This window comes from Anopheles bellator, chromosome 1 (assembly GCF_943735745.2).
Source record: "Anopheles bellator chromosome 1, idAnoBellAS_SP24_06.2, whole genome shotgun sequence".
Lineage (NCBI taxonomy): Eukaryota > Metazoa > Arthropoda > Insecta > Diptera > Culicidae > Anopheles > Anopheles bellator.
The window spans coordinates 2,295,204-2,320,034 of record NC_071285.1 but is presented as its reverse complement, the minus strand read 5'-3'; the positions used below and the strand labels follow the sequence as shown (position 1 = coordinate 2,320,034).

The 24,831-nt window shown below is 57.8% G+C and overlaps 2 protein-coding genes across 2 annotated transcripts; one reads left to right on the top strand and one right to left on the bottom strand.

Annotated features, from left to right (window-relative positions):
• Positions 1 to 226: 226 nt before the first annotated feature.
• On the top strand, positions 227 to 3,261 carry LOC131206540 (uncharacterized). The gene is made up of 4 exons (XM_058199122.1): positions 227 to 653; positions 1,105 to 1,375; positions 1,476 to 2,015; positions 2,081 to 3,261. Exons 1-4 carry the CDS (start codon positions 570 to 572, stop codon positions 3,259 to 3,261), a joined length of 2,076 nt encoding a protein of 691 aa, XP_058055105.1. The 5' UTR covers positions 227 to 569.
• A 139-nt stretch (positions 3,262 to 3,400) lies between these two features.
• LOC131206535 (prolow-density lipoprotein receptor-related protein 1) lies at positions 3,401 to 23,792 on the bottom strand. The gene is made up of 14 exons (XM_058199116.1): positions 23,780 to 23,792; positions 20,004 to 20,117; positions 19,424 to 19,939; positions 18,187 to 19,363; positions 17,898 to 18,110; positions 16,788 to 17,834; positions 14,692 to 16,725; positions 14,203 to 14,410; positions 8,361 to 14,131; positions 6,806 to 8,298; positions 5,529 to 6,389; positions 4,949 to 5,453; positions 4,763 to 4,883; positions 3,401 to 4,702 (listed from the first exon to the last, which is right to left on the bottom strand). The coding sequence occupies exons 1-14, from the start codon at positions 23,790 to 23,792 to the stop codon at positions 4,508 to 4,510; spliced, it is 14,268 nt and encodes a 4,755-aa protein (XP_058055099.1). The 3' UTR covers positions 3,401 to 4,507.
• Positions 23,793 to 24,831: the final 1,039 nt, after the last annotated feature.

The window sequence follows — 24,831 nt, the reverse complement described above, 5'->3', positions numbered from 1 at the left end:
TGCCTTTAGTCGCTGGCTGCGCGCCGGTGCTGCGATACGCGAACTCGTCTCGGTTTTATCACGGCAGATAAGCGAAACCGGCCGGGACCGGGCAGAGTGGCGCATTGTAAATCAGCTGGCCGTCGTATTCGCTCGGGGTCGTTCGAAATTCACTCGCACCCGTTGGTCGGTTCGCTTCGGATGGATCGTGCTCCGGTCCGGCCACAAACGTCTAGATTACGGGGTTCGCGCCGTTCGGTTGCTTTGATTGGAATTGATGTGATTATGTAAAAACGTGTCGTCTGAGCTGCATCGTTAAAACAACGCGATTATTCGTTCGGAAAGGGTCCATCGAACCCCCCGAGTGCCCCCCGGTTGGTGACAAGATCGGCCCCAAATGAACGGGTTTGTTGTGTACGGGTCGTGTGTGATAAAGCAATTTAGGCCACCAACTAGAGGTGCGTGCGGTGTTGGGCAATATTTAAAGTGCGTTCATCCAGTGCCACTACTATGAAAAAACCCATCGGAAACGGAGACTGCTGACCGTTCACGAGCAGCTGGCAGACACAGCTCAAAGGAAGCCACTGAAGATGGCCTCGGTGGAGCAACGGATCAGCAAACCACCCGACGGCGGCTGGGGTTGGATGGTCGTGTTTGCGTACGGTCTGGCGAACGTGAGTATTGCTTCCCTACGCTACGGAACGCGGGGTCAAAGCGGAAACGGGCCAGCTCTTCCAATTTCGGCTCCCCACTGAAGACACCGCCTAATCAATGCGGCGCCGTGGTGCGTTCGCTTATCGGGGGAGACGTGAGGATTTGCATTGGGGCTCGCTTTTGCCCACTGCTGCGTGGTGCGTGACAACGTTCGACGGCAAGAGATAAGTCGAAATCCACGGATTCACCGGAACCGAAACGCGCGGGGCCGGCTTTATCCCCTTCTAAAGCTGGCGGACTCCACGGCCTACCTTGTGACCGTTGTTAGCGCCTTTTGTTTCATGGCTTACTGCGAGTTGTTCGAGTAGCCGGGTTTAGTTCGTACACTCACCGCTCGAAATAATTCGCGCGAATATTTCAAACTGAAGCGCGACATTCCGTTCCACTCTTCCGCTTCTTCTCTTCACCCAGATCATGATAGTGCCCGTGCTGCAGAGCTTTGGATTGATTTTTCGGGACACGTTTCGCGAGATCGGCATATCGGCCACGAAAGCCTCCGTCATCATCAACCTCGCGTCCGCCGTAGGCATGGCGCTCGGGCTGTTCAACGGACCGTTGCTGCGCAAGTACGGCTTCCGGAAGCTGGCCGTGGCCGGGGGGACCCTGTTTTCGGCAGGACTGATGCTCACGTCGTCGGCCGTTAATTTTGCGCACTTCGTCATTACCTACAGTATTATCGCTTGTAAGGAACAGAAGGGAAACAAAAAACAGCATCCGCCACACAGTGGGGTCTCGTGCGCTAACGTGTCCAACCGCTCTTCCTTCTTTCCTCCACACTGAAGCCCTCGGTATGGGATTTTGCAACTCATCGTTCTCGCTCGCCCTGAACACGTACTTTGCGGTGCGCCGTAACAAGGCGGCCGGCATCGCGATGACCATCACCGGGCTGGGCCCGATCCTGTTCCCGCAGCTCGTGTCGCTACTGATCGCGCTGTACGGCCCACGGTACTGTCTGCTCATCATTGGCGCCCTAGCCACGCACATCGTGGCCGGTGCGCTACTGCTGCAACCGGTCAAATGGCACATGCTGCCGGTGGGGCGACCGCACGAACAACCGGACGCGCAGAGGACCCCTGCGATCGAGGTGAAAATACCCGAAGACGAAGACGAAGACAACAACAATGATCGGCGGCCCGGCCAGGACGCCGAGGATGATGAATTTCTCGAGAAGCGGAGCGATCGGTTCATCGATCACGATGTGGATACGCAGAGCATTTACGGGTTCGAGCTGACCTCACAGCTCCGACAGCCCCCGGCCCGATCGTTCTCCGTTCCGGCCGGCACCACCGATGATGGTCCCATTTCGAGGGCCAAAAGTGAAGGTAAGGTTACCGAGATTCGAGATGACGGGCTGCTCTACCAAACCAAAGACATCTTCCCTTCACAGTGCTGGCCTCGCTGGTCCTGCGGTGCCCTTCGGAGACACGTTCGCTACAAAACGAACGAAGCCCACCGTGCCCCAAACGGTGGTTTCAATCGGATTCCACTGAAACCGTAAATCTGGGCAGCTCGCTGGGTATCTGGGACGAACGGAGTGCTGGTGAGCCGGTGGGGCCACCGCCACCACCGAGTAGTAAACCGCAGCGGCGCTTCTCGAGCTTCTCCAGCGTGCGCTTTCTGCCGCTTCAGAAGCGCCTCTTCCAGGGATCGGCCGAAACCGGGGTTGGCACCGGGAGCTCCGTGCGGCTTGCCGATGGTACGATGGTTCGACGCGGATCGCTCGGAAGTGGCCTACTGAACGGAGCGCCGCAAGGAGGAGGAGGAGGCACGAAACTTCCCGCACTGAGCGAAAACCAGGGGCTCACCGACGAGTCTTCCCGGCTGCCGGTCATAATGCGGCAGCTAGAAAACACCACCAAACCTGCCTCCCCGCCGATAGCGGTGTCTTCCACCCAATCGGATGGTTTCGCTGCGAGGCTGGTCCGATTCTTCGATCTTACGCTGCTCCAGGACAAGGTGTACGTTAACATGATGCTCGGCATGTCGATCGCGGTGTTTGCCGAGATCAACTTCTCGCTCCTGACCCCCTTCATACTGGGCGATCTGGGCTACGGCACGCTGCAGATAGCCTCGATCATGTCCACGCTGGCGCTGGCCGATCTGGTGTTCCGTTTCATCAGCCCGTTCGTTGGCGATTACTTGAAGCTCAGCCCGCGCACAATGTACATGATTGCGCTCACGATGCTGATCGTGACGCGGTTCAGCATCCTGCTCGCCCGGAACTACGAGGAAATGATGATCGTTGCGGTCGGGCTGGGCATTGCGAAGGGCGTCCGGTCGGTTTACATGAGCCTGGTCATACCGAGCTACATCCCACTGAAACGGCTCCCATCCGCCTCCAGTATCCAGATGACGACGAACGGGATCGTACTGATGACGATCGGTCCTTGCGTGGGGGTGCTTCGCGATTGGACCGGCAGCTACTCGAAGAGCATCATTCTGATCAACGCGTTCACTATCGTCACACTGCTCATGTGGACGGTCGAGCTGGTGTACGTACGCCGCTGCCAAACAGCCCCGGCGGGTCCCTCGACCCACCAGCAGGTCGATGGGATCCCCCCCCGGTGATACTCGAAATAGGCGATGAAATAAAGAGCATGTTTATAAGAAACCCTGAGGTGTCCCCCGGGAAACGGGTAAGCGGCGATGAGAAGGAGATGTCCTAGAGATGGCCCGGCGTAAAAATTACAGTCTTTTTATATTTTTCTTCGTAAAATTTTCGGCGCGTTGCTGCGTTTTTCGATACCCAGCTGGCCCGACGGTTTTAGGACACGCGTTTACTTGCTTCGGAAGCAGCCGGCGGGCGCGTGCGCTCCCGACGGTCGTTGAAATCTCTTTCGGTTTTGTTTTAATGCAACTTTTACGCGTGGCGTGGAGTGGCTGCCTCTTCTGCCTCGGTGTGCGGCTAGCTGCTACGCATTAAAATTACACCTCGTTATTATGTTGCCGTTACGGAGCAGGGGAGCGTTATAATCGGTTCGATAAAAAAGTAACAAAAGCCCCACAGTAGTTCCCTACGGCGGCAACACTTACGCGCTCCCTAACACAGGTTTCGCGTCCCTTCGCGAACCTCCTCCTCGATCACACAGCTATAGCGGCCTCGTTTCGTGTTCGTCGCACCGAACGAATGCACTAGAATTCGGTTACACCTTGCGCGTGAGCACTTACATTAAAACAGCTCCGTCCTTCGTCCGACCAAGGACGAAACGTAAAACGGGAATCGGGAAATACAAATATCTACACTTTGTCCTAATGTATGCACCCTAGTGCCACACCCTCTGTTCGGGGTGCCGCTGGTGCCGCTGTACAATCGCCTCTCGTCCCTAAATCGTTGTATTACAGTTTTCACCTCACTTCTGGCGGTAACAATTCCCGCAATGTTGCCGCGCTACTCTACTGCGGCTGCTCCTATTGTTCGTTCTGTTACGATAATGAGTAATCATTGTTATTGTTGTGGTGTCTTGCCCTGCAGTCTACGCCACTCTCGGGAAAGGAACAGTCCCTATAAATGCACGGGATCTCGAATCGATCTGGCTACAAAAAGGGGCGTTTGGCTTGGAGGCTCGGCGCGGCGAGCGGCGCGAACAACGTAAACGGTTGGTTTATCAAATATCCCTCTCATTAAAGCTTATGCATGATGCGCCGCGGCACAGTTCTCGCCGCCAGACGGGCCATCTCCACCCTTAACCACTATGCGAGCTGCGAGCAAATACATTAAATCCCTCCGACGATTGATATGCGCGGCGCAGCAGCAACGGTGCCAGCCTGGCGTCTAGAACCGTTGCTTTAGTAGCCGCTACTATTTCGCCTTACATCATAACAGATCGGCGGCGATCGTGTCCTCCTGGGGGTGCTGCAGCAGGCCCTTCTTTTCGTCCGGTGCCACCGAGGTACCGGTGAGCAGCGGATGGGCACTGTTGCTGCTGGTGCTCCCGTGTGCCGACGGGTCACCGTGGACGTTCACGTTGCCGGCGTACATCTGCTCGTACACCGGATTACCGAAGTGCACCTGCGAACGGGTAGCCCTTAGTGGTGTCTGCGCAGGAGAGCATTCGCCCCGGTACGGTACCTTATCGTCCTCGTGCACGAAGGCCGGCCCCTCGTCCGCGTCGCCCAGGTACATCGGGTTCGTGATCTCCACGTTGTCCGTCAGCCGCGCGTGCAGGAACGGTTGCCCCGTCCGTCGTTTTCTATGTGCGAAGGGAAGGGTCGCGTAAAGTAAAACAGCTCAGTTGGTGGTCGCGGATTAACTTACTTCAGCCCGTACAGGGCACCGCCGATGCCGGCCGCAATGATGAGTATCACAAAGAGCGCGATCGTCAGGATCGACAGGGTGTAGCCGGGTCCACCGCTCTCATCCGCGACCTCCAGCTCGGCCAGCGTTACCTCCCGCAGGCAGCTGCTGATCTGGCCGTCCTGGCAGCTGCACTCGTTGATCGAGCTGCCCTCGATGCACGTACCGCAGTCGCCGACGCAGACCGGCGGCTGATCGCAGCGCTTGCCGGTCCACTCGCCGACGCAAACGCACGACGGGATGTAGGTGACGTTGGACGCGGACGACAGCGCCAGCCGGCAGATGCCGCTGTTGTGGCAGAAATTGTTACACGGATTCCGGTACGTGACGTAGTTCTCGCAGTGTACGCCCGTGTACTGCATCGTGCAGTTACAGATCGGATCACCGCGCACCTCCAGACAGTGGCCCCCGTTGTTGCAGCTGAAGCCACTGCACGAACTCCACGGTGGATGCGGCGTTGGGCAGTCTGTGGCGAAGGAAAACAGAAGGAAAGCGATTAAAGCGGCGAACTCTACGCCACACACCGATCGTCTCGACGTACAGGTGGGACGCGTTCCTTCCGGCAGCGTGCACAGGTCAATCTCGCAGTTGTGGCCTTCGTACCCGTGCCGGCACTTGCAGTACGGCTGTTCGCCCGGCACACACTCCCCTCCGTTGCGGCACAGCTCGGGGCAGTCCCGGTACTGGCACCGCTCGCCGTAGGTTGCCCACGGGCAGCTGCACTTCGGAGCGCCCCGTTCGATCGTACACTCGCCGCCGTTCGAGCAAAATACCGCACAGAGGGGCGTCTCGCAGCTGTGACCGACGAAGCCCTCCGCACACTGGCACTGGCTCCGATCGGTGGTCGTCTTCCGGCACACACCGCCGTTCACGCACCGCAGGTTGGCGCAGTGTTCGCACTGCGCGCCCGAGTAACCGTCCGGGCAGCGACACGACAGCGGGTTGCCGTCGGACCGCTGCTCCTGCACCACCGTACAGTTGCCCCCGTTGTGGCAGTAGCCCTGGCACTTGTTGGTGGATATTTCGCACTTCCGGCCCGTCCACTGGGGCTGGCAGGTGCACTTCGGGTCGCCGTTCACGATGTAGCAGAAGCCCTTGTTCTTGCAGTACCCCGAGCAGACGTAGTGATCGCAGTGCGGGCCGTCAAAGTTCTCCGGGCACTCGCACCGCTGCTGACCGTCGGGCGCGATGACGCACTTGCCCTCGTTGCACTGCAGCCGGCACACTTCCGCCAGCGGGCGGGGCGGCGCCTCCAGACACTCGCGAACCTCGCCCCGCTCATCCGACAGGGCGTGTGGGCGCGCGTCCGGACACAGGCAGCTGCGCTTGAGCCGCGTGTTTTCGGTGGACAGCAAACAGACGGCCGATTCGTGGCACGGGTTCAGCTTGCACGGATTGGCCACTGCAAGGGAGGGAGGAGGAGAGATTAGCAAAAGTGGATCGATTCGAGCGAACATTTTGAGCGAAAGCAATTTTGTCCCATTTGTACTCGCAGCGCAGGGGATCCGAGACTACCGAGACTATTAGTCAATAAACGCTTGTAACTACTTCAAAGGGGTACAATGATCAAGTGGTGTGCCGAGGCCCATCACCCAAGCCGCAGATCTGAGGGACTTCAAGTATTCGTGTTCGGCATACACAAGAGAGGACGTTTAACTTCTTTAAACCTTCTGCACTCCGGAGAGGGGAGACCTTCCTCATGGTTCTGGAGAGTTTGCTCCCTTGCCTCCCATTATTTTTGTAATTATCTATAGATAAATTCGTCCTTCTCAAACAAGCGGTAAGCGGTGGGACTTATCATCGGCGGCCGATACTCACCCGTGCGATCGTGCTTGAGGGGATGGATGAAGTGAACGTCCGACGATCGGTAGCCACTGCGGTGCTGCTCCTCGTTCATGTAGGTGCCGTTGTCGCGGCCGTACTTGTTGAGCTTCAGGATGTTCTGGTTGTACAGGATCACGTACACGCTGTCCTCGAACACGTCCAGCAGCTTCGGCTTGGAGTAGTCGTGCAGCTCGGCGATGACGTGCCGATCGGCGCCCGTCAGCAGCAGGCACGTTTCGATCGTCGACTTCCGGTAGTCGGCCCAGTACAGCCGCTTGGTCGTGGTGTCGATCGCCAACCCCGAGGCCCACTCGAGGTTGGTGTGCACCAGCTTCCGCTTGCCCTGCCCGTCCATGCCCGAGCTGATGATCGTCTCCATGATCGACCACACCATCAGCCGGTTGACCGGGTCGACGACCAGCCCGATCGGATGCTTACCGGTGGCCGTCAGTGTCGTATGGTTCGTCCCGTTGTAGCTCACGACGAAGATGTTGCTGCGCTTTTTGTTGATCACGTACAGGCGCTCGGTCAGCCAATCGCACGCCAGCGCACTCGGCACGATGTCGCTGTCCTTTAGCACCACCGACGAGTGCTTGCCGTCCAGCGTCTTGATTCGATCGTAAGATCCCACCGTCGGTGGGATCATCGTCGTCCGAGTCAGCATCGATTCACGGCGAGCCATTTTCCTGCCACCCGCCGACGCCGTCGTCGTCGCCGCCGGCGCCGCCGCCGCCACCGTGTCCTCTTTAACCGTTGTGTCCATCAGGATCTTGTTGATGCTCGTGTCGTAGCCGTCGATCCAGAACAGCGTGATGTTGTGGCGCGTGATGGCAAAGTCGAACCGATCGATCTTCAACGATGACGTCTGCAGATAGCCCATCACGGGCGTATCGACGTACAGGCTGCGGAAATCGGACTCGGACGCCAGCAGCAGAATGCCCTGTTCGTCCACCGCGACACAGGTCGCGTTGCGACCGGCACCACTCTTGACGTACCCATCGGCGCACCGGCAGTTGAAGTGGCCCTTCTTCTCCACACACAGCTGACTGCACGCCCCGAACCCGCAGCCCGTCTTGATGCACCCGATCTCGTCCGACTCGTCCAAACAGTGCGGGGTCTGATCGCACCGGAGCGCACTGTCGATGCACTTGGAGTCGCTCGCACAGCGGAACGAGTTCGGGGGGCACTTCTGGCAGAGGCCGCTCTTCTCGTCGCTACTGTCCCCGCAGTCGTCCTTATTGTCGCACAGCAGGCTCTTGCGGATGCAGTTGCGGTTGGCGCACCGGAAGGCGCGCTTGTTGCACCCGTGCTCCTTGCAGTACTCGCCCATCTCGTCCGAGTTGTCCAGACAGTCGTCGATCCCGTCGCACACCCAGCTGCTGAGGATGCACTTGCCGTTCTTGCACCGGTACTCGCTCTCCTGGCACTCGCAGTCCTCTTCGTCCGACTCGTCGATGCAATCGTTATCGCCATCGCACTTGAATTTGCTGTGAAAGAAACGGGAACGCATGAACCGGGCTCGTTAAGGCGTTGTCAACGGGCGACTTACTTGCTGATGCAGGCCGGGTTGGTGCGGCACTTGAACTGGTCCTTGGCGCACGTCACGTTGCAGTTCTCCTCGTCACTGTGGTCGGCGCAGTTGAACTCGTTGTCGCACCGCCGGATGCCCCGGATGCAGTGGCCATCGCGGCACCGAAACTCCGACTCGGAACAGTTGCGCAGCTCGCAGTTCAGCTCGTCCGAGTTGTCCCCGCAGTCGTTCTCGAAATCGCACCGCCACCGGCCCGGAATGCACTTCGCGTTGGCACACCGGAAGTTGGACGGTTCGCACGTGATGGCCGCCTGCTGCTGGTGGCACACGTCCTCCGCCTCGTCCTCACCGTTCGCGCAGTCCTTTTCCTCGTCGCAGCGCCACGACTGCGGTATGCAGCGACCTTCGCTGCACCGGAACTCGTTCGCCGGGCAGGTGGCGGACGGTCCGCACACCTGCTCGTCCGACCCATCGTGACAATCGGGCACGTTGTCGCACACCCACGTCCGATCGATACACTTGCCCCCGTTGGCACACTGGAACTGGGTGTAGGTGCAGTTTTTGCGCTCGCAGCCCCGCTCGTCTTCACCGCCGGGACAGTCGGGTCGCTCGTCGCAGCGGCGGGCCCCCTCGACGCAGAAGGCGCTCGTGTTGTGAGCGGCCGAAGCTCCACACTTGAAGAACGACGGGAAACACTCGTACGCCTCACAGTCCCGCTCGTCCGAGCGATCGCCGCACTGATCCCGCCCGTCGCAGATCTGACTCGGGGCGATGCACCGCCGGGTGTTACACTGGAACTGGCCCGGATCGCAGTCGAACGACGGGCAGCTGGCCGGTTCGTCGCTACCGTCACCACAATCGTCCTGCTTATCGCACCGCCAGTAGAACGGGATACACTTGAACGTGGCCTCGCAGTGGAAGTGGGCCGCCGAGCACGCGGCCTCACAGCTGATGCCATCCGCGGCCAACCGGAAGTGGTCCGGACACAGGCACCGATAGCCGGGGGATGAACCGGGTGCCAGCACGCACAGCGTCTGGCAGCCGGCCGTATCGCACGGGTTCACCGGTGGCTGCAGTTGCCGGTACGGGTGGTAGATGCGAATGTCCATCGGCCGGTGGATGGTGTTGATCAGTGTGCCACACTGATCGCCCCGGAACTTGTGGCAGTACTCGATCGACTTCGAGTCCAGATCCGACCAGTAGATGCGATCTTCCCACACGGCGATCGCGAACACGTGGTGCAGGTTCAGCGTCGGCTGCCGGTCCTTCGACAGCAGAATGCGCACGTTGCGCCCATCCAGGTCACTCACCGCAATGTAATCTTCGCGGGCGTCACCCCAAAACAGTTGCTCCGTCTCGAAGCTGATCGTCAGTGCGTTTGGCCACCCGAGCTGCTCCTTGATCAGGATCGTCTGATTGCTCCCATCCATGCCGGCCCGCCCGATGTGCGGTCGATCTCCCCAGTCCGTCCAGTACATGTACCGCCGGTACGGGTCGAGCGCGATCGCACGCGGTTTCTGTAGCTCGCTGTTGATCAGCACCCGCCGGTAGCGCCCATCCAGCCGCGACACCTCGATCGTGTCGAGCCCCTTGTCGCACCAGTAGAGATTGCGGCCCACCCAGTCGACGGCCAGCCCCTCCGGGTTCTTCAGGTTCGTCCGGTGGATCACCTCGATCGTCGTCCGATTGCCGTCATCATCCGGGCCCGGACACATGCGCTTGATCGTGGTCACGTGACGCGTCACATCGGACCAGTAGTAACACCGCTCTTGCCAATCGAAGTCGAGCGTGATCGCGTTGGTTAGATTGTGCGCCAGAATGGTCATCGCGCCGCTCAGGTCCACCTCGCGCAGGTAGTACCGATTGGAGAAGATCAGCTTCGGCGTATGGATACCATCGTGTGGAGCCGGTGACAGCGACTCGTCCGCTCGGCACGTTTCCTTGTCCCGCAGCACGAACCCGTCCACGCACGCGCAATGGTAAGATCCGTGCGTATTGATGCACGTCTGCGTGCAGGGCCGTGGCTGCTGTTCGCTGCACTCGTCAAAATCCACGCACTGGTGGCGATCGTTCGTGTTGACCACGTACCCCGGCCGGCAGCTGCACTCGTACCCGACCGGCCGATCCTCGCACTGATGGGCGCACAGGTTCGGCAACACTTCGCACTCGTTCACCTGGCACGACCGCTCGTCGTTCCAATCGCCACAATCGTTGGCCCCGTCACACAGCTGGTTGCTCGTGATGCAGACGCCGCTCTTGCACCGGAACAGATCCGGCCCCGCGCAGATGAGCGTCGTGTTGCGGCACAGCGGCACGTCCTCGTCCGAGCCGTCCCCGCAGTCGTCGTTTACGTTGCACGTGAGGTTCCGCTCGATGCACTTGCCGTTGGTGCACCGGAACAGATCCGGATCGCCCCCACACCCGCCGCCCGCCGCGGAGTGTTCTCTGTGGTCGTCTTCCCCGTCCTCATCGTCATCGCCGCTGTCATCCTTGCAGTACAGCGGCTCGTCCGATCCATCGACACAGTCCGCCTCGCCATCGCAAACGTGCAGCCAACTGATGCACTCGCCGTTGCCGCACGTGAACGACGTCCGACCACAGACCGCCGTCATCGTGGCCGTCTGGTCGCAGCCCTTCTCGTCGTCCTGCGACACCCCGCAGTCCACGTCCCCATCGCAGACCCACTCGAGCGGAATGCAGCGATTGGTGGACGAACACTGGAACTCCGTGTGCGGACAGTCGAGCCGCGTCGAGCAGTGCTCGCCCTCGTCCGACCCGTCGCCACAGTCCGGGTGCCCGTCACACTGCCAGCTGTTCGAGATGCACTCGGACGTGTTGGTGCATCGGAACTGATTCGGCCGGCAGTGCTTCACGCACCCGACCTCATCCGAGCTCAGCGAGTGGTTCCCAGCCGCGGCGCTCCCTCCATCCATACAGTCGTCCTCCTCGTCGCACCGCCAGGACGGCGGGATGCAGCGCCCGTTGGCACACTGGAACTTGTCCTCCGGGCACGTCGGTATCGCCGTCGGGCAATCCTGTTCGTCGGCGTTGTCCCAACAATCGTTCTCGCCATCGCAGCGCCACGCCGCCATGTAGCAAGCGGTCGTGTTCGGGCACTTGGTAAACCCGGCCATACAGTTGCGCATCACCGGGCACCCGATCTCGTCCGACACGTCCCGACAGTCCGGCTCGTTGTCGCAGCGGAGCGCCTTCGGGATGCACTGCCCGTTGGCGCACTCAAAGTGCGACGCGTTGTTACACTTGCACCCGACCTCATCGCTACCGTCGCCACACTCTTGCACGTCGTTGCACACCGCACTGAGCGGCACACAGCGGGCCGTGTTACACCGGAAGTAGCCGGGCAGGCAGGGACGCCCCACACAGTAGCTGTTAAGCTCGTCCGATCGATCCCGGCAGTGATCGATGGAATCGCAGGTCAAGTGAAACGGAATGCAGTTTCCGTTCGAACAGGTAAACTCGGTGGCCGCGTTACAGTTGGCGACCGCTTTCGGAATGCAGCGCTGCCCGTCGGCATCCAGCACACCCTGTGTGCAGTGGCACACGACCTTACCGCGGGCGTCCGTCAGGCAGCGATCCTCGCAGAACCCATTCAGCACCTGGCACGGATCGGCCGCACACTCCTTATCGATCCGCTGCACCGCCACGATGCCCATCGGTTGGGTAATGTCCCGGCGCAGCAACACCAAATCGCTACCGGAGTACTTGTTCACCCGGATCACGGCGTGCACGGTCAGATCGGTCCAGAACAGCAGATCGCCGAACACGGCCATCGCGAACGGGTGTTTCGCGGTGGAGTAAGCCAACACCACCCGGTGCCGCCCGTCGTAATCGGCCCGTTCGATCTTGTCCAGCAGCGCGTCCGCCCAGTACAGCTTCCGGGCCGCGTAGTCCAGCGTGAGCGCATTCGGCATCTGGATGTCGCTCGTGATGATACTCTCCAGCCCGTAGCCCGACGGATAGGCACGCTGGATCGAGGCTGCCTGCTGGTTCCAGTTCGTCCAGTACACCATCGCCAGACACGGCTCGACGGCGATGCCACGCGGTTTGTCGAACGCCCGCAGCTTGATCATATCGCGCACCAGCGGCCCATTGGCGACCGGATCGCTCATGGAAGCGTTGTGCAGGTCGAGCGCCCGGATCGCGGCCTCATTGTTCGAAGTCCAGTAGAGGACCCGGGTCAGCACATCGAACGCGAGCCCCTCCACCGTCAGCTGCTTGGTCACGAGCTGCCGGTGGCCGCTGCCATTGAAGTGCACACAGTTGATCGTGCTGTGATCGATGTCGGAGTAGAAGATCAGCTCGCTGTCATAATCGTAGCTGAGCGCTACCGTATTCTTCAGGTACGTGGCATTCTTAATCTCCGCAATCGGCCCGTTGATGTTGGCCGCGTCGGTCATGTGGATGCTTTCGATGGCCGATTGGCGCGAAAAGAGAAGAAAGTTTTCGTACGGTTCGCACGTTTTGTTGTCCCGCTCCGACACCTTCCCGTGCGAGCACGCGCAGATCGGGTGCGTCCCATTGTACAGGCACAGCTCCTGGCAACCTCCGCCACCAGCTTCGCCACCACAGCCGTTCGTTTTGTTCTGTTTGCGGCTGGAGAATATTTTAATGTCCTTCAGCGAGGACCCTTCGAGCGATTCGACCACCGTGCGGTAGTTGAAGATATTGCCGAGCGGTGCCACGTTAATGTTGCCCCGCGAATCCGACCAATAAATGGTGCCGGCCACCAGATCCAGGGAGGTCGGATTGTGCAGGGTACCGTTCAGCAGCAGCCGCTTCAGATTGCCATCGTAGTCCACCTTCCAGATGGTGTCGGATTGCTTCTCGCACCAGTATACGACCTGGTTGTCCGGGTCGAGCGCCAGATCGCTGATGCCGGGTGAACCGGTAATCAGAATAAAGTTTCCCGACCCATCCAGCCCCATCCGGCCGATGGTGTCACGGCTGGCGTAGAACAGGTAGCCCTGGATCGGATCGATCGCCAACAGTTGCGGGCTTTCGACGTCCGAAGCGACCACGTACCGCAGGCTTCCGTTCAGCCGGGCCACCTCGATCAGGTTGCGCTTCTGATCGGTCCAGTAGATATTGTCCGCCACCCAGTCGACCGCGATGCCTCCGAGCCAGTCGAACGTGTTGCCGTCGACCACCTGCTCAAAGTTGCTGATGATCACCTCCCGTCCGCTGCCATCGCGCTTGATGCGCGTGATCGATCCTCGGTCCGCATCGGCAATGAACACAAAGTCGTGTGCCACATGAAAATCGATGCTTGTGGCGAGCGAAATCTGCTGCAACGGCCCCAGAGCTGCCTGATCGTGCTGAGGCAGAACCACGGTAGCACCGTCATCCGCCGTTACGAGCCCGATGCCCTTCAGCTGGTGGCCCACCGAGTACACGAGCACATCGTCCATCCCGAGGCAGCGGGAGGCGTTACGAGGATTGCGCCGATAGCCGGTCGCACAGCGGCAGACATGACTCGTGGCCGACACTGGCAAACAAAGGTGCTCGCAACCGGTCGACGTCGACGAGCCCGACCCATCCGGGCGCTTCGACGCGCACGAGTTGGTGCCACTCTGGGCCCCCGGGTGATACATCCGGATGGCGTTCAAGCCGCTCGTATTATTGCGCACCGACACCGCGTTCTGGCATGCGCTCTTGCTGCACCGCATGATCCGTCCGTCCTGATTGTTGTCGAAGTAGATCGAATCACGATATATCGTGATCGTACTGATCGGGTGGCTGTTTTCGTGCGACACAAGCACCTGCACGATCTGCAAAAAAGGGGGGAAAGAACAGTGAGCAAGCACGCGCCATGAGACAGGCCGCAACGCACGGCCGTTACCTTCCCGCTGCCGATGTCGTAGTAATAGATTTCACCCGGTCGCGACGCGATGTAGTACAGCCGGTTGGTTTCAAAGTCCAGCGCCAAACTGTCCACCGGGTAGAACGTGGAGTTGCTAATCAGCTGCCGCTCGGAACCGTCCATCCGGCTGGCGTACAGTTCGTACAGCTTCGGGCTTTCACTCATCGTGGCAAAGTACATCATACCCCTGGGGATCGGAAAAGGCCACATTAGCGAGGGGTATACTACGTTTTTTACTAAGTGTTGCGGGTCGATACCAGAGGGCGCTGGTACGAGCCTGATTCTTCATGCCTGATTGTGACACGTCGATACTGCATGGCTTGTACAAATAAAATTAAGTGACGGATTGAAATGAAACTTTACATACGTTCAGTTGAAGAGTGTACCAAGATAACAGAAAAATTAACAGCACCGGCAAAACTTAGTAAACAACGTAGTATCTCTGCCAACGATCGCTACGGCACTTACTTGGTGGGATTCACGACGAGACTGTTGACCAGCGCCAGCCCGTTGGCGATCTCCGTCACGTACTCGCCGTGCATGTTGCTGACCATCAGCCGCGAGTGAGTCTCGTTGCCGGTGGAAAAGTACAGCAGCTTCGAAATCCAATCCACTGCGAAGCCGAGCGAGTGGGAAATGTCCGTGTCGAGCACGGTTTCGATCGGACCCGTCGCCAGGCCGGACGATTTGATTTCGTTCAGCTGCACATCGTTCCAGTAGAGCCGTGCCTCGCTGATGTCGTAATCGAGGACGGCCGGCTGCACCACCTGCGTCTGGTGGCTGATGGTGGGGATCGTGTAATGGGCCGGTTGCTGTAGATCGACCCCCCGGATCTCGGTCAGCACGACGAAGAGCAGAATTTCCTCGTTCGGTACGCACTGCATGCGATCCGCGTGCAGGCGCATGACGTGCGGACACGCACACTCGTGCCGATTGGCCACGCTTAGCAGGCACAGGTGCGAACAGCCGCCATTGTTGACCGCACACGGACTGGGGGTCAGCGTCTGCGGCTGGCGACTGGAGTGCAAAATTTGAATGCCAAACGGTTGGCTCTGCGTCTTCTGGATGACCGTCACATCGGTACCGTTCCACTTGTTCGCCCTGATGACGGAGTACGTGCGCCAGTCGGTCCAGTACACGTAGTTATCGAACACGGTGATGCTGAACGGGTGCGCCAGCACCCCCGGATCCTTGATCACCAACCGGTGATCCTTGCCGTCGTACGTGATCGTGTGAATCGAGTCGGACCGCGCATCAATCCAGTACACGCGCTGCAGCACATAATCGAGCGCAATCCCGTTCGGCCAGCCACCATCGGACCCAACGTTCATGATGACCGTGCGATCTTCGCCCGCCATCGTGCAGCGTTCCAGCCGCGGCATACCCTCCTCCCAATCCGTCCAAAACAGGACACCCACCAGTGGGTCGAGGGCGATCGCGCGCGGGTTTACCATATCGCCGGCCACCAGCGTCCGCCGGAAGCTACCGTTCGTCTTCGCCACCTCGATCTGGTCGAGGTTCGAATCGATCCAGTAGATGTTCAGCCCGATCCAATCCACCGCCAGCCCCTCGGCGGTGGACAGGCCCGACTGAACGACGGCTTCCACGCTACTGAGCGTATCGTTGCGCAGTGTCCCGCGGTAAATTTTATCGTCCATCACGTCGGACCAAAAGATCTGGATCGAATCGTTGCGATACAGGAAGTCCAGTGCGATCGTGTTGCGCAGCGAGGTGTAGAAACTCTTCACGGCCAGCGTGTTCAGATCGACGCCTACGATCTCCTGCCGGTTGCTGAAGATCACGTACGGTGCGTCTCCGGCGACACTGCGGCACGTGAATTTGTCGTACAGCAGCGCGTACCCATCGGCACAGCCACACCGGTAGTGGGAGCCAAGCGTGAGGCAGGTTTGCGAACACGTGCCCCACGATTCGCACGCATGGTCGTGGCCGCAATCGTGCCCATTCGGTTGCAGGAACAGATGTGGCGGACACGAGCAAACAACCCCTTCCGGGGCGTTGTGGCAGGTGTGGGAACATTCGTGGAACTCATCGCACAGCTTCTCCGCGCAACGAAAACCTTCGTCGGTGCCATCGGGACAATCGGTCCGACCGTCGCAAAGTTGCGCTACCCGCACGCACTCGTTCGACAGGCGGCACAACCGATCCGGGTGTTGACAGGTGACCGTTTCATTCCACGCTCCGAAATCCATCCGCGAGCAGACGCGATCGTAGTTCTCGATACACCGCCGATCGGCGCCACAGATCACCTTCAGATCCTGGCGGCAGAAATCCTTCAGATCCGTCTCGGAAGGCACCGGTTGCCGGACGTCCGTTCGGGTACCATTGCTGGCCGGCTTCGTTACATTTTGACACTCCTTGTACGCGTTCAGACAGTTCAGCTTCGGGTCACACATCAGCGCACGGTCGATGCAACCGTGCGGGCTGCAGAAGAACTCATGCGCCCCGCAATCCACATCGCACTGCGATTCGTCCGAGTTGTCACTGGAAAGAAGGAGGATTCATATAAACCACAACCAACCGGACAGTGGCGGGGAGGAACGTACCCACAGTTGTCGACACCATCGCACAGGAACTGGAACTGCACGCAGACCGTGTTCCGGCACTCAAATTCCGGACAGCGGTGGCAGTGTTCCGGTTCGTCGGAACTATCGTTCGGCCCGCAGTCGTGGTGCCGATCGCAGACCCACGTATTCGGGATGCAGCTACGGCTGATGGCGCACCGAAAAAAGTGCTCCCCACACGTCGCGTTCGCGCAGTTCGCACTGTCCTCGTCACTTTCGTCGATGCAGTCGACCGACCCATCGCACACTAGCTGCCGATCGATACAGCGCTGCTCGTCGCACTTGAAGTTGTGCTCCAGATCGCAGTTCAGGTAGCAGGGCCCCTCCGGGGTGACCAGTTCGTCGCTACCATCTTCACAATCCGTCTCCCCATCGCAGGTGTACTTCAGGTCAATGCAATCGATTCGGTTGCGGCACAAAAAGTGCGTCGCATTGTTGCACGTTGCGGCCGAGTGCTCCAGATCGAACGGCACGCAAGCCTTCGCGGAGGGACTGAGCGTAAATCCATCGGCACACCGACAGCTCGAACCGACCGGCGTGTGTAGACAGATGCCGGGACAGTCGGCCTCACAGCCCGGCTGCTCCGCGCCATCGTATTGGGTGAGATTATCGAAAATTTTCAGCCCCAGCACTTGCGGTTTCTCGATCGCGATCGTTTCGACGGCGTGCGGATCGCTCAGGTTCAGCTTTTGGATGTGACCCTTCACATTGTCGGCGAAGTAAAGGAGCTGCCGGTGCACGGCGAGCGACACGGGAAACTGCATATGGGAGCGACCATCGTACAGGAGCACCCGACTGCTACCATCCAGGTTGACGCTCTCGATCGTGCTAAGCCGCACATCGCACCAGTACAGCCGACCACCGGGCGCATCGAGCGATAGGCCCGTGGGCCACTCGATCGGCCGATCTTTATTACTCACCAACAGCTCGGCCTGTGTTCCGTTCATCCACGCACGATCGATTCGCCCACTTGGGTACGACCACGAGGACCAGTACATCCAACCTTGCTTCGGATCCAGCACAATCGAGCTGAAACGTGGTGAACAGAGAGTGTGAGGCCCCACGTGGACAATTTACGACCTTTTCACTTACTTGGGTGCGTACAGGTGGCGTAGTAGCGTCGAGCGCAACACCACGGACCCAAGCCGGGCCACGGAAATATGGTTCCGGTCGGAATCGGTCCAGAATATATTGTTACCCTTCCAATCGTACGCGATGCCATCGCAGAATCCTGGACTCTCCAGTATTAGCTGGCGGCCCGTGCCATCCAGCTTTTGTTGTTCGATCCGAAACGACGGCGAACCTCTGGGGGGGACGAAAAAACCGATTCTTATATTATGCCCCGAAACGGGTTTCTCCGGGAGGCGAGTCGAGGTCTTACATGTTGCGATGGGAAAAGAAAATTAGCTGCTCTTCGATGTGATAGTCGAACGTAATTTGTGCCCCCAGGTCGGTGACGGGTACGATCGCTTCCTGTGACTTGATTCCCACCGCGAACCCTCGGATCATACCCGGGTCCGATTTGGCGTACAGCAGGAAGGTAGGCCGTTTGATCAGCACGCACTGGAACTTGGTTTTCAATCGGTACCCGGGTGAACACATGCACTGTGCGATGGCCACCGTTTTCTTCCACACCGGAATGCACAGCTGATCGCAGCCACCGTTCTGCAGCCGGCACGGATGGGCCACTTCCGGCTGCTTCTGCCGGTGAAACATGTGCACGTGGCTGGCCCGGTACGCATCGGGAACGACGACCCGCGAAACACCCGTGTGTGCGTCGACGGCCACAATACTTTCGTTCATCCACGACGCCAAATAAACGGTCCGTTCGAACACGTCCAGCGCGTACAGGAGCTGGAAGTTGAACATAAAATCGGCCCGCTTCGGAAGCGACCAGCGGCCGGTACCGTCGTAGTTGACCCGCTGGACCGTATCCAGGTGTGTGTCGATCCAGTAGACGTGCTGCAGCACCAGATCCAGCGCGACATCGAGCGGGTTGATGATTTTGTGGAGCACGATCGCGGTGCGGTTGGTCCCGTCGAGCAGCGACCGTTCGATGCTAGCCTCTCCGTTGCCCCACTTGGAGAAGAACAGAAACCCTTTGGTCGGATCGAGGGCCATCCGGCGCGGGCGCAGGGTTTCGGCGAACGCTTCCACCACGATGCTGCAGTGCTGCAGGGCGGACGAACAAACGAAGATCACTTCCCGCTCGTCGTCGAGAAAGTACCAATTTCCCGACACCCAGTCCAGCCGGATGTCGACGACGTGCTCGAGGTTGGGAAAGAGATCCGGCCGGGGCATGGTCCAACTGTGCGAAGTGTTGTCCACGCTGTAACACTCCAGCCGCCGGTGGTCCGATACGCGCACCAGACAGAACGTGCGATTCCGGTGCACCATCTCCAGTGCCCGGATGGTCGTGAAAACGGCCCTCAGCTGCGAGTCCGAACTTTCGGTGAAGTTTTTCGGACCATCCGGTCCCAGTCTACTACTGCTGACCGGCACCTTCCGCACCAGATTGAGCGTGGCGAACAGCAACGAAGCCGGCTCATCTTTCGGCACTGAAACGAGTAATCCGATAAAAAACCTTCGTAGAATTCACAATCCTGGTTCGAACTCACAGTTGACAGCAATGCAGGTGTTGCCCTGTTTCACGTAGCCCGTCGTACAGCTGCACTGATACGACCCCGGCTGATTCTTGCAGATCTGATCGCAGATGTCGTCGATTTGACACTCGTCAAAGTCTTCGCACAACCCACCGTTCGGTTGGCTGTCTTTCGCGCAGAAACAGCGCGCTCCCTCGGGCGTCAGCCGACAGTCGTAGGAACACTTGAGCGCATCGCACGCTTTGATGGCGGTTTCGTTGCTCGAGCAGTGCAGCTCGTCGTTGCTACAGTCCCACGATCCGTCGCAGAACCGATCGATCTCCAGACACTTGCCATCGCTGCAGAGCGCCTGGGTCGGCAGGCACTTTTTGTGCACACGGCACAGCTCCGGATTCTCGTCCGAGCTGTCCACCATGTGATACTTTGGCACCACCCCACAATCGACGTCACCGTCACAGGTCCAGTCGCTCGGTATGCAGCGATTCGACACCTGACAGTGGAACTGGCCGTCCTTGCAGGAGTGTGCTTTATCTGCAAAGGGAAAACACGCATTAAGGCGCGGTAAGGGGTGGGGGATGGCGGGGCCGTCACTTACCACATCCGTTCTCGTCCGAGCCGTCGGAGCAATCGGCAAAGGTGTCACACCGCCACAGGATCGGTATGCATTTACCGTCCTTCACACACGTGAACTGCGATTGAGGGCAGGTTACTGCGAAACAAAAAGGAAGTTGTGAAGGAAGGCGAGTGAGCGAGGATTGAAAATGAATTGAAAAACACGCTGCGCAAATGTCTCGCAGTGACAAATGAAGTTAATGAAAATGTCGAAAAATCGATAAATGGGATATAGTTTTTTTTGTTGCAGTTTCGACTTCTACATTTCACTCCAATTATACGTAGCCCTTCAGCGGGGCAGCGGGGTCGCAATTTCATTATCTCCCTTTGCACAGACGCGCACCAGTGATTGTTAGTTCCAGCTATCAATGCCAGGACACGGAGGACGAGCGAAACGGTGGCGAAACGGTTAGTGTACGCTGTGTGATTGAAGTACTAATTGTTTTGCATTTTTTATTCGAACTTTTTTACGAGGGCCCGCGGTCCGGGGTCTATTTACTCAATCACTCGCGTTTGCTTCCGGTCGGTTCCACTCTCCTTGTTGCAGTCCTGTACCGAGACTGTAGCGAAAGTTTGCAGCGGAACCACCGGTCGCCTGATAATGACGTTGATTTATGCCTCTCGTAAAACAACTGTCGGAAGGATAAATGGTGCCACTGTGTCCGCTGGTCTCGAAGAACCGAGAAACAGTGACTAAAACCGAGAAGAAAGCATAAATTCAGCACTTTATAACAAACAAACTATCATCCCCAACCGTGGCGGGGGCCTAAGGTTAATAGATGCCCTCCCAATAGCCCACGGAGGTGAACGGAGGTGTCGGAGAGATAAGGCTTAGTAGTGCGCACTGGCCGCCTAACAAAGAAGGCTCTGCTGATGCTGCAGTTATTATCGTTGCTCACTTGAACAACTTCATTTTCTACCATACAACTTTATTGTTGCCTCTGCTCGCCCCGCAAACGCCGTTCTCCAGGAACCCCACACCAGCACAGGCAGCGGAAATTATTTGCCAACTTCAATGGCTACTACGGTGGGTACGGTAAATTCCTTAGCCACCGGCACACCGGCGGGCCACTCTGCGAAACGTCTGCGAAGCTATTCACAGTAACAAATTATGGCCCGCTTGGCGGTTGGCTACGACGACGATGGGCACATCGCTTCGTGTACTAAACAATTAGGTAGCAAAGTACGTCGCTGACGATGACGGTCGCTAGGCAACCACTGCAGTTCCCGTGGCTGTTGTTTACACAATAAATTACCACTCCCGCCAGAGTAGCGCACATTACTTTAGTCGCACCGTGCCCGACGACGGTGCTCCGGGGCCGGGGATTATTTTTCTCCAGGGAGCCATACAGCACGCGTCACGTAGTCTTTTCACGTCGTCCCTTGGAGTGGTCCTTTGGTTTTGAGACAGTTTCCAGACACGCGCACAAGACGATGGTAGATTTATTGGCAAAAATATCCTTTCGGAAATAGATTACATGGCACATCGCGATCGCTTCTCCCGGAACGTCCGGCGTCACCGATCCGGGATAAAGGAGCTCCGTAAGTAAGGGCTAAACCAAAATCAACACCGCCCGTCCCGGGGGAAATAATTATAAGTATCTTTACAGTGTACACGGCGGACACAAGGAACACAGATCTCGAGTGCCCCAGGTTTTATCACCAAATTTGCTCACGTCCTGTCTAAGGACCCAGGAGGGATACACCCGGCGAGTAAGTGCTGATTGTCGTCTGGCAAGCCGGGCGGGCAAGCAATAAAACCAGGTTCTGTTTGACCCCTGCGCGCCCCTCGATTGCATTCCGATCCTTCATTCGCAGGACTGAGATTGACTAAATGGATTGGCGCTTCGGTTGAAAGAACCTGTGTGCGCCCAATCCGCCCGCCGACCCCCGACCATTTAGGCAGATTTCGGAGCCACAAACCGAACCCGTACAAATGCAGGCAAAAAGAGACCGACCGAGTGGTGCACCATATGGCCCTACGAGGCTCCAATTGAACGGAAAATGCGACACACGGAAAGCGCTTACGTCTAGAGAGTTGAAAAATGGGTGAAATTTAAAACTATGCCCGGTTGCCGTAGCCGTGATTCGAAATAGGACAGGATGGGCCGACAGGACTCCACTGTAAGGCTTCCCCCGCGCAGGGTGAGCGCAACAATCGGGAAATGGAAAACCTTTTCCCATCACAATTCGTTCCCCCGAGAGTTGCACAAATTTTAACCCCACTTAGGTTTACCCATCATCCTGCCGTTGGTGTTGCGTTGCGTAATGGTCTCCGATGGTGCTTCGGGTTCGTTGTCAAAAAAGCGTTGTCCTCCAACACGGCACGGCACACATTTCTAATAACTTAAAACCAGCTGCGGTAACCAAATGTGACCGCCGGCCGCGTTCGTGACATTTCAAAACCGTATCCAAATTAAAATTGTACACTAGCAATCCGCCAAAAAGGATTTTTCGTATTCACCATCGTAGAGCGGTGAGAACGGTGAAGTTAATAAACGACCCACGCTTCGGCTTCGTGAGGCCATTTTCGGTCCGTTTCGGAGGGTGCTTCTGTCACGTGCCGTACCTGCACGGGTAGCTCAAAGCTCAAATGGCTTTGCGGGATGGATTTGGGATATTATGTGGGGGATCGGGTGCTTTTTCGGGGTGGCAGGGCTGCCACCGGAAGCATCGTGAAGGATTATGATGATAGTAATAATGCGCCACACCAGGGGACCACGCGCATCCGCCTTCATTACTCCTTCCGGTAGGCCAACCCCCGTGTCCCTTGGATGGGATTACGTTGTTACGTGCCACCACTACTCTGGAGCTGGAGTGAAGAGCCGCGTAGTCGAAAGCGTAGCGGCAACCGTGGGACCAAATTTATTACGATTTATAATCGGGATTTGAACAATTTATAGCTTCCTCCCTATTGTTTACGGCAGAGCTGAGAAGCGCACGATCAAGCGTGGCGCTGCGCGATCTTTCGATTAAAATGAAAGGATTCTCCCATCCATTATTCAACGGAGACCGCCCGAAACATTCGAACGCGACACAGCCGGTAACCCATTACACCTAAGTACGCGTATTGAGGGGTCCTTGCGGCGCGGAGCGAACAGCGGCTTAAGCTTGTAAACCCCGCCGGAGACCGGGTCACGCTAAAAACCGGCCACCGGGGGGGAACGTGTCCACGGCTCTAAACATGGCCGATGCTTCGGCAACAATCCATTATTAATCGCACGCCACGTACCGTCCACCCGGCCGTGTGCACGTTGAAAACGGGGCTTAGCGCTAGGATCATGATCCTCGTCGTCGGTGCCACTTTGCATAATGCTTTTATCTGCCGGGTTTTCCACCCCGTTTTCGTGCGCCACTGCAGGCAGCTGGTCCACCAGCCGAAACCACCACATTTGAATCATTTAACGAACTTTTAAAACTTGTTCCACTTCTAATTCCCTCTGTTGCAGGTTGCATAATATTAAATTCCCCACCCGGGGGTTTTGGAATGCTCCAACCGGAATCGTTGTGCGGCGCACATGGTTGGCATACGAAATTAATTTAGTGGCCATTCACAGACAGCATTAGCATAGCCGGCCGGGGGGGCTGTGGTTGAAAATCTTATGCATAAATTAGTGCCGGAATTAATCACGGATCGCAGAACAGCCTCTCACACAAACCAGATGACAAACAGACATCATCGACAGAAGCCGCTTTACCTGGGCAGCACCAGCCCCGTTCGGTTCCGCGTGAAATTGGGTAAACAATCGATTTGCATACCCCGAGCACCCATCTCTATGTGAGGGGCCTGTGGGGGCTCTGTTTGCATGTGCGCATTAGTTGGTACACCATTTGGTAGATAATTTACTCACCCGACCCCCGACCCGTGATCCGATGTTATGATTTGATGGTGCTCCGCCTTGGCCCCGGCCGCGCTTGGCTTTGAACTACCGCACACCGTTAGCTTATTACCTTTGCCCGCTTATGACGCTATGATTAATAGGTAATCGATACTCATTAAATTACCGAGCCGTTCATTATACGAAGCTAAAAGCGGTCGCGGTTTGTTTGCGACCGCCGGGCCGCTGCATGCAAACAGAGTTTCCATCATCACCGGGAACTATCGCCAGTTCTGGCGCGCGCGCGCCCGCGCCGGTTTGGTGTGTCACATAAAACATCAAACACGGAGTGGTTCGGTCCTGTTTAACGACACTATCGATTGCATGCACTGCACATCGGACCGGCGGACACTTTCGCCGGGAAGTGCCGGCGCGAACGAGGACGACCGAAGCCGGTTAGTGAATTAAAATTCGATTCGATCTCATTCGACGGCAGCAACAGGTGTCTCTTACGGTGTCACCGTTAGCGTTCGGATTCTGCCACGCGTTGGGTTTTAAGGAGCAAGCACTTGAGGGGCTCCTTTTTGGCGCAATATGAATGGTCAGCGCTCTGTCGATTGCCGCAACATTGTGGCGAACGATAAACGTCCGCACTCCGCCGGTTCGAGCATAATTTTCCATCCCATTTTCACCGGGCATCGACCCAGCGCGCGTTGGTCCCAAAAGTCGGTCCATTCGGTTCCCCTGGTTTTTATAATTCATTACTATTTGCATTTCAATCCGTAACCACGGGTTCGGTGCGGCCTGGAACCCGCTTTCCGGGGGCTGTAACGGCACCGCCAGCACCCGAAAACCGTAATAGGGACAGGAATGGGGACATCATTACGAGAATGGTGACCAACACGGACCAACGAGCTCCCGCCAGCAGTGTTGACATCTTTCGCTCATTACCATTTCCGTATAATTAGATGGAAATGGTTTTTTACGGGGCCT

Coding starts and splice junctions, on each gene's coding strand:
- LOC131206540 (XM_058199122.1), top strand. CDS start 570: ATGGCCTCGGTGGAGCAACGGATCAGCAAACCACCCGACGGCGGCTGG. Junction 654..1,104: donor TTGCGTACGGTCTGGCGAAC/GTGAGTATTGCT, acceptor CTCTTCACCCAG/ATCATGATAGTGCCCGTGCT. Junction 2,016..2,080: donor TTCGAGGGCCAAAAGTGAAG/GTAAGGTTACCG, acceptor TTCCCTTCACAG/TGCTGGCCTCGCTGGTCCTG.
- LOC131206535 (XM_058199116.1), bottom strand. Junction 16,726..16,787: donor GATGGTGTCGACAACTGTGG/GTACGTTCCTCC, acceptor CCTTCTTTCCAG/TGACAACTCGGACGAATCGC. Junction 4,884..4,948: donor GGTGCCCTGTACGGGCTGAA/GTAAGTTAATCC, acceptor CTTCGCACATAG/AAAACGACGGACGGGGCAAC.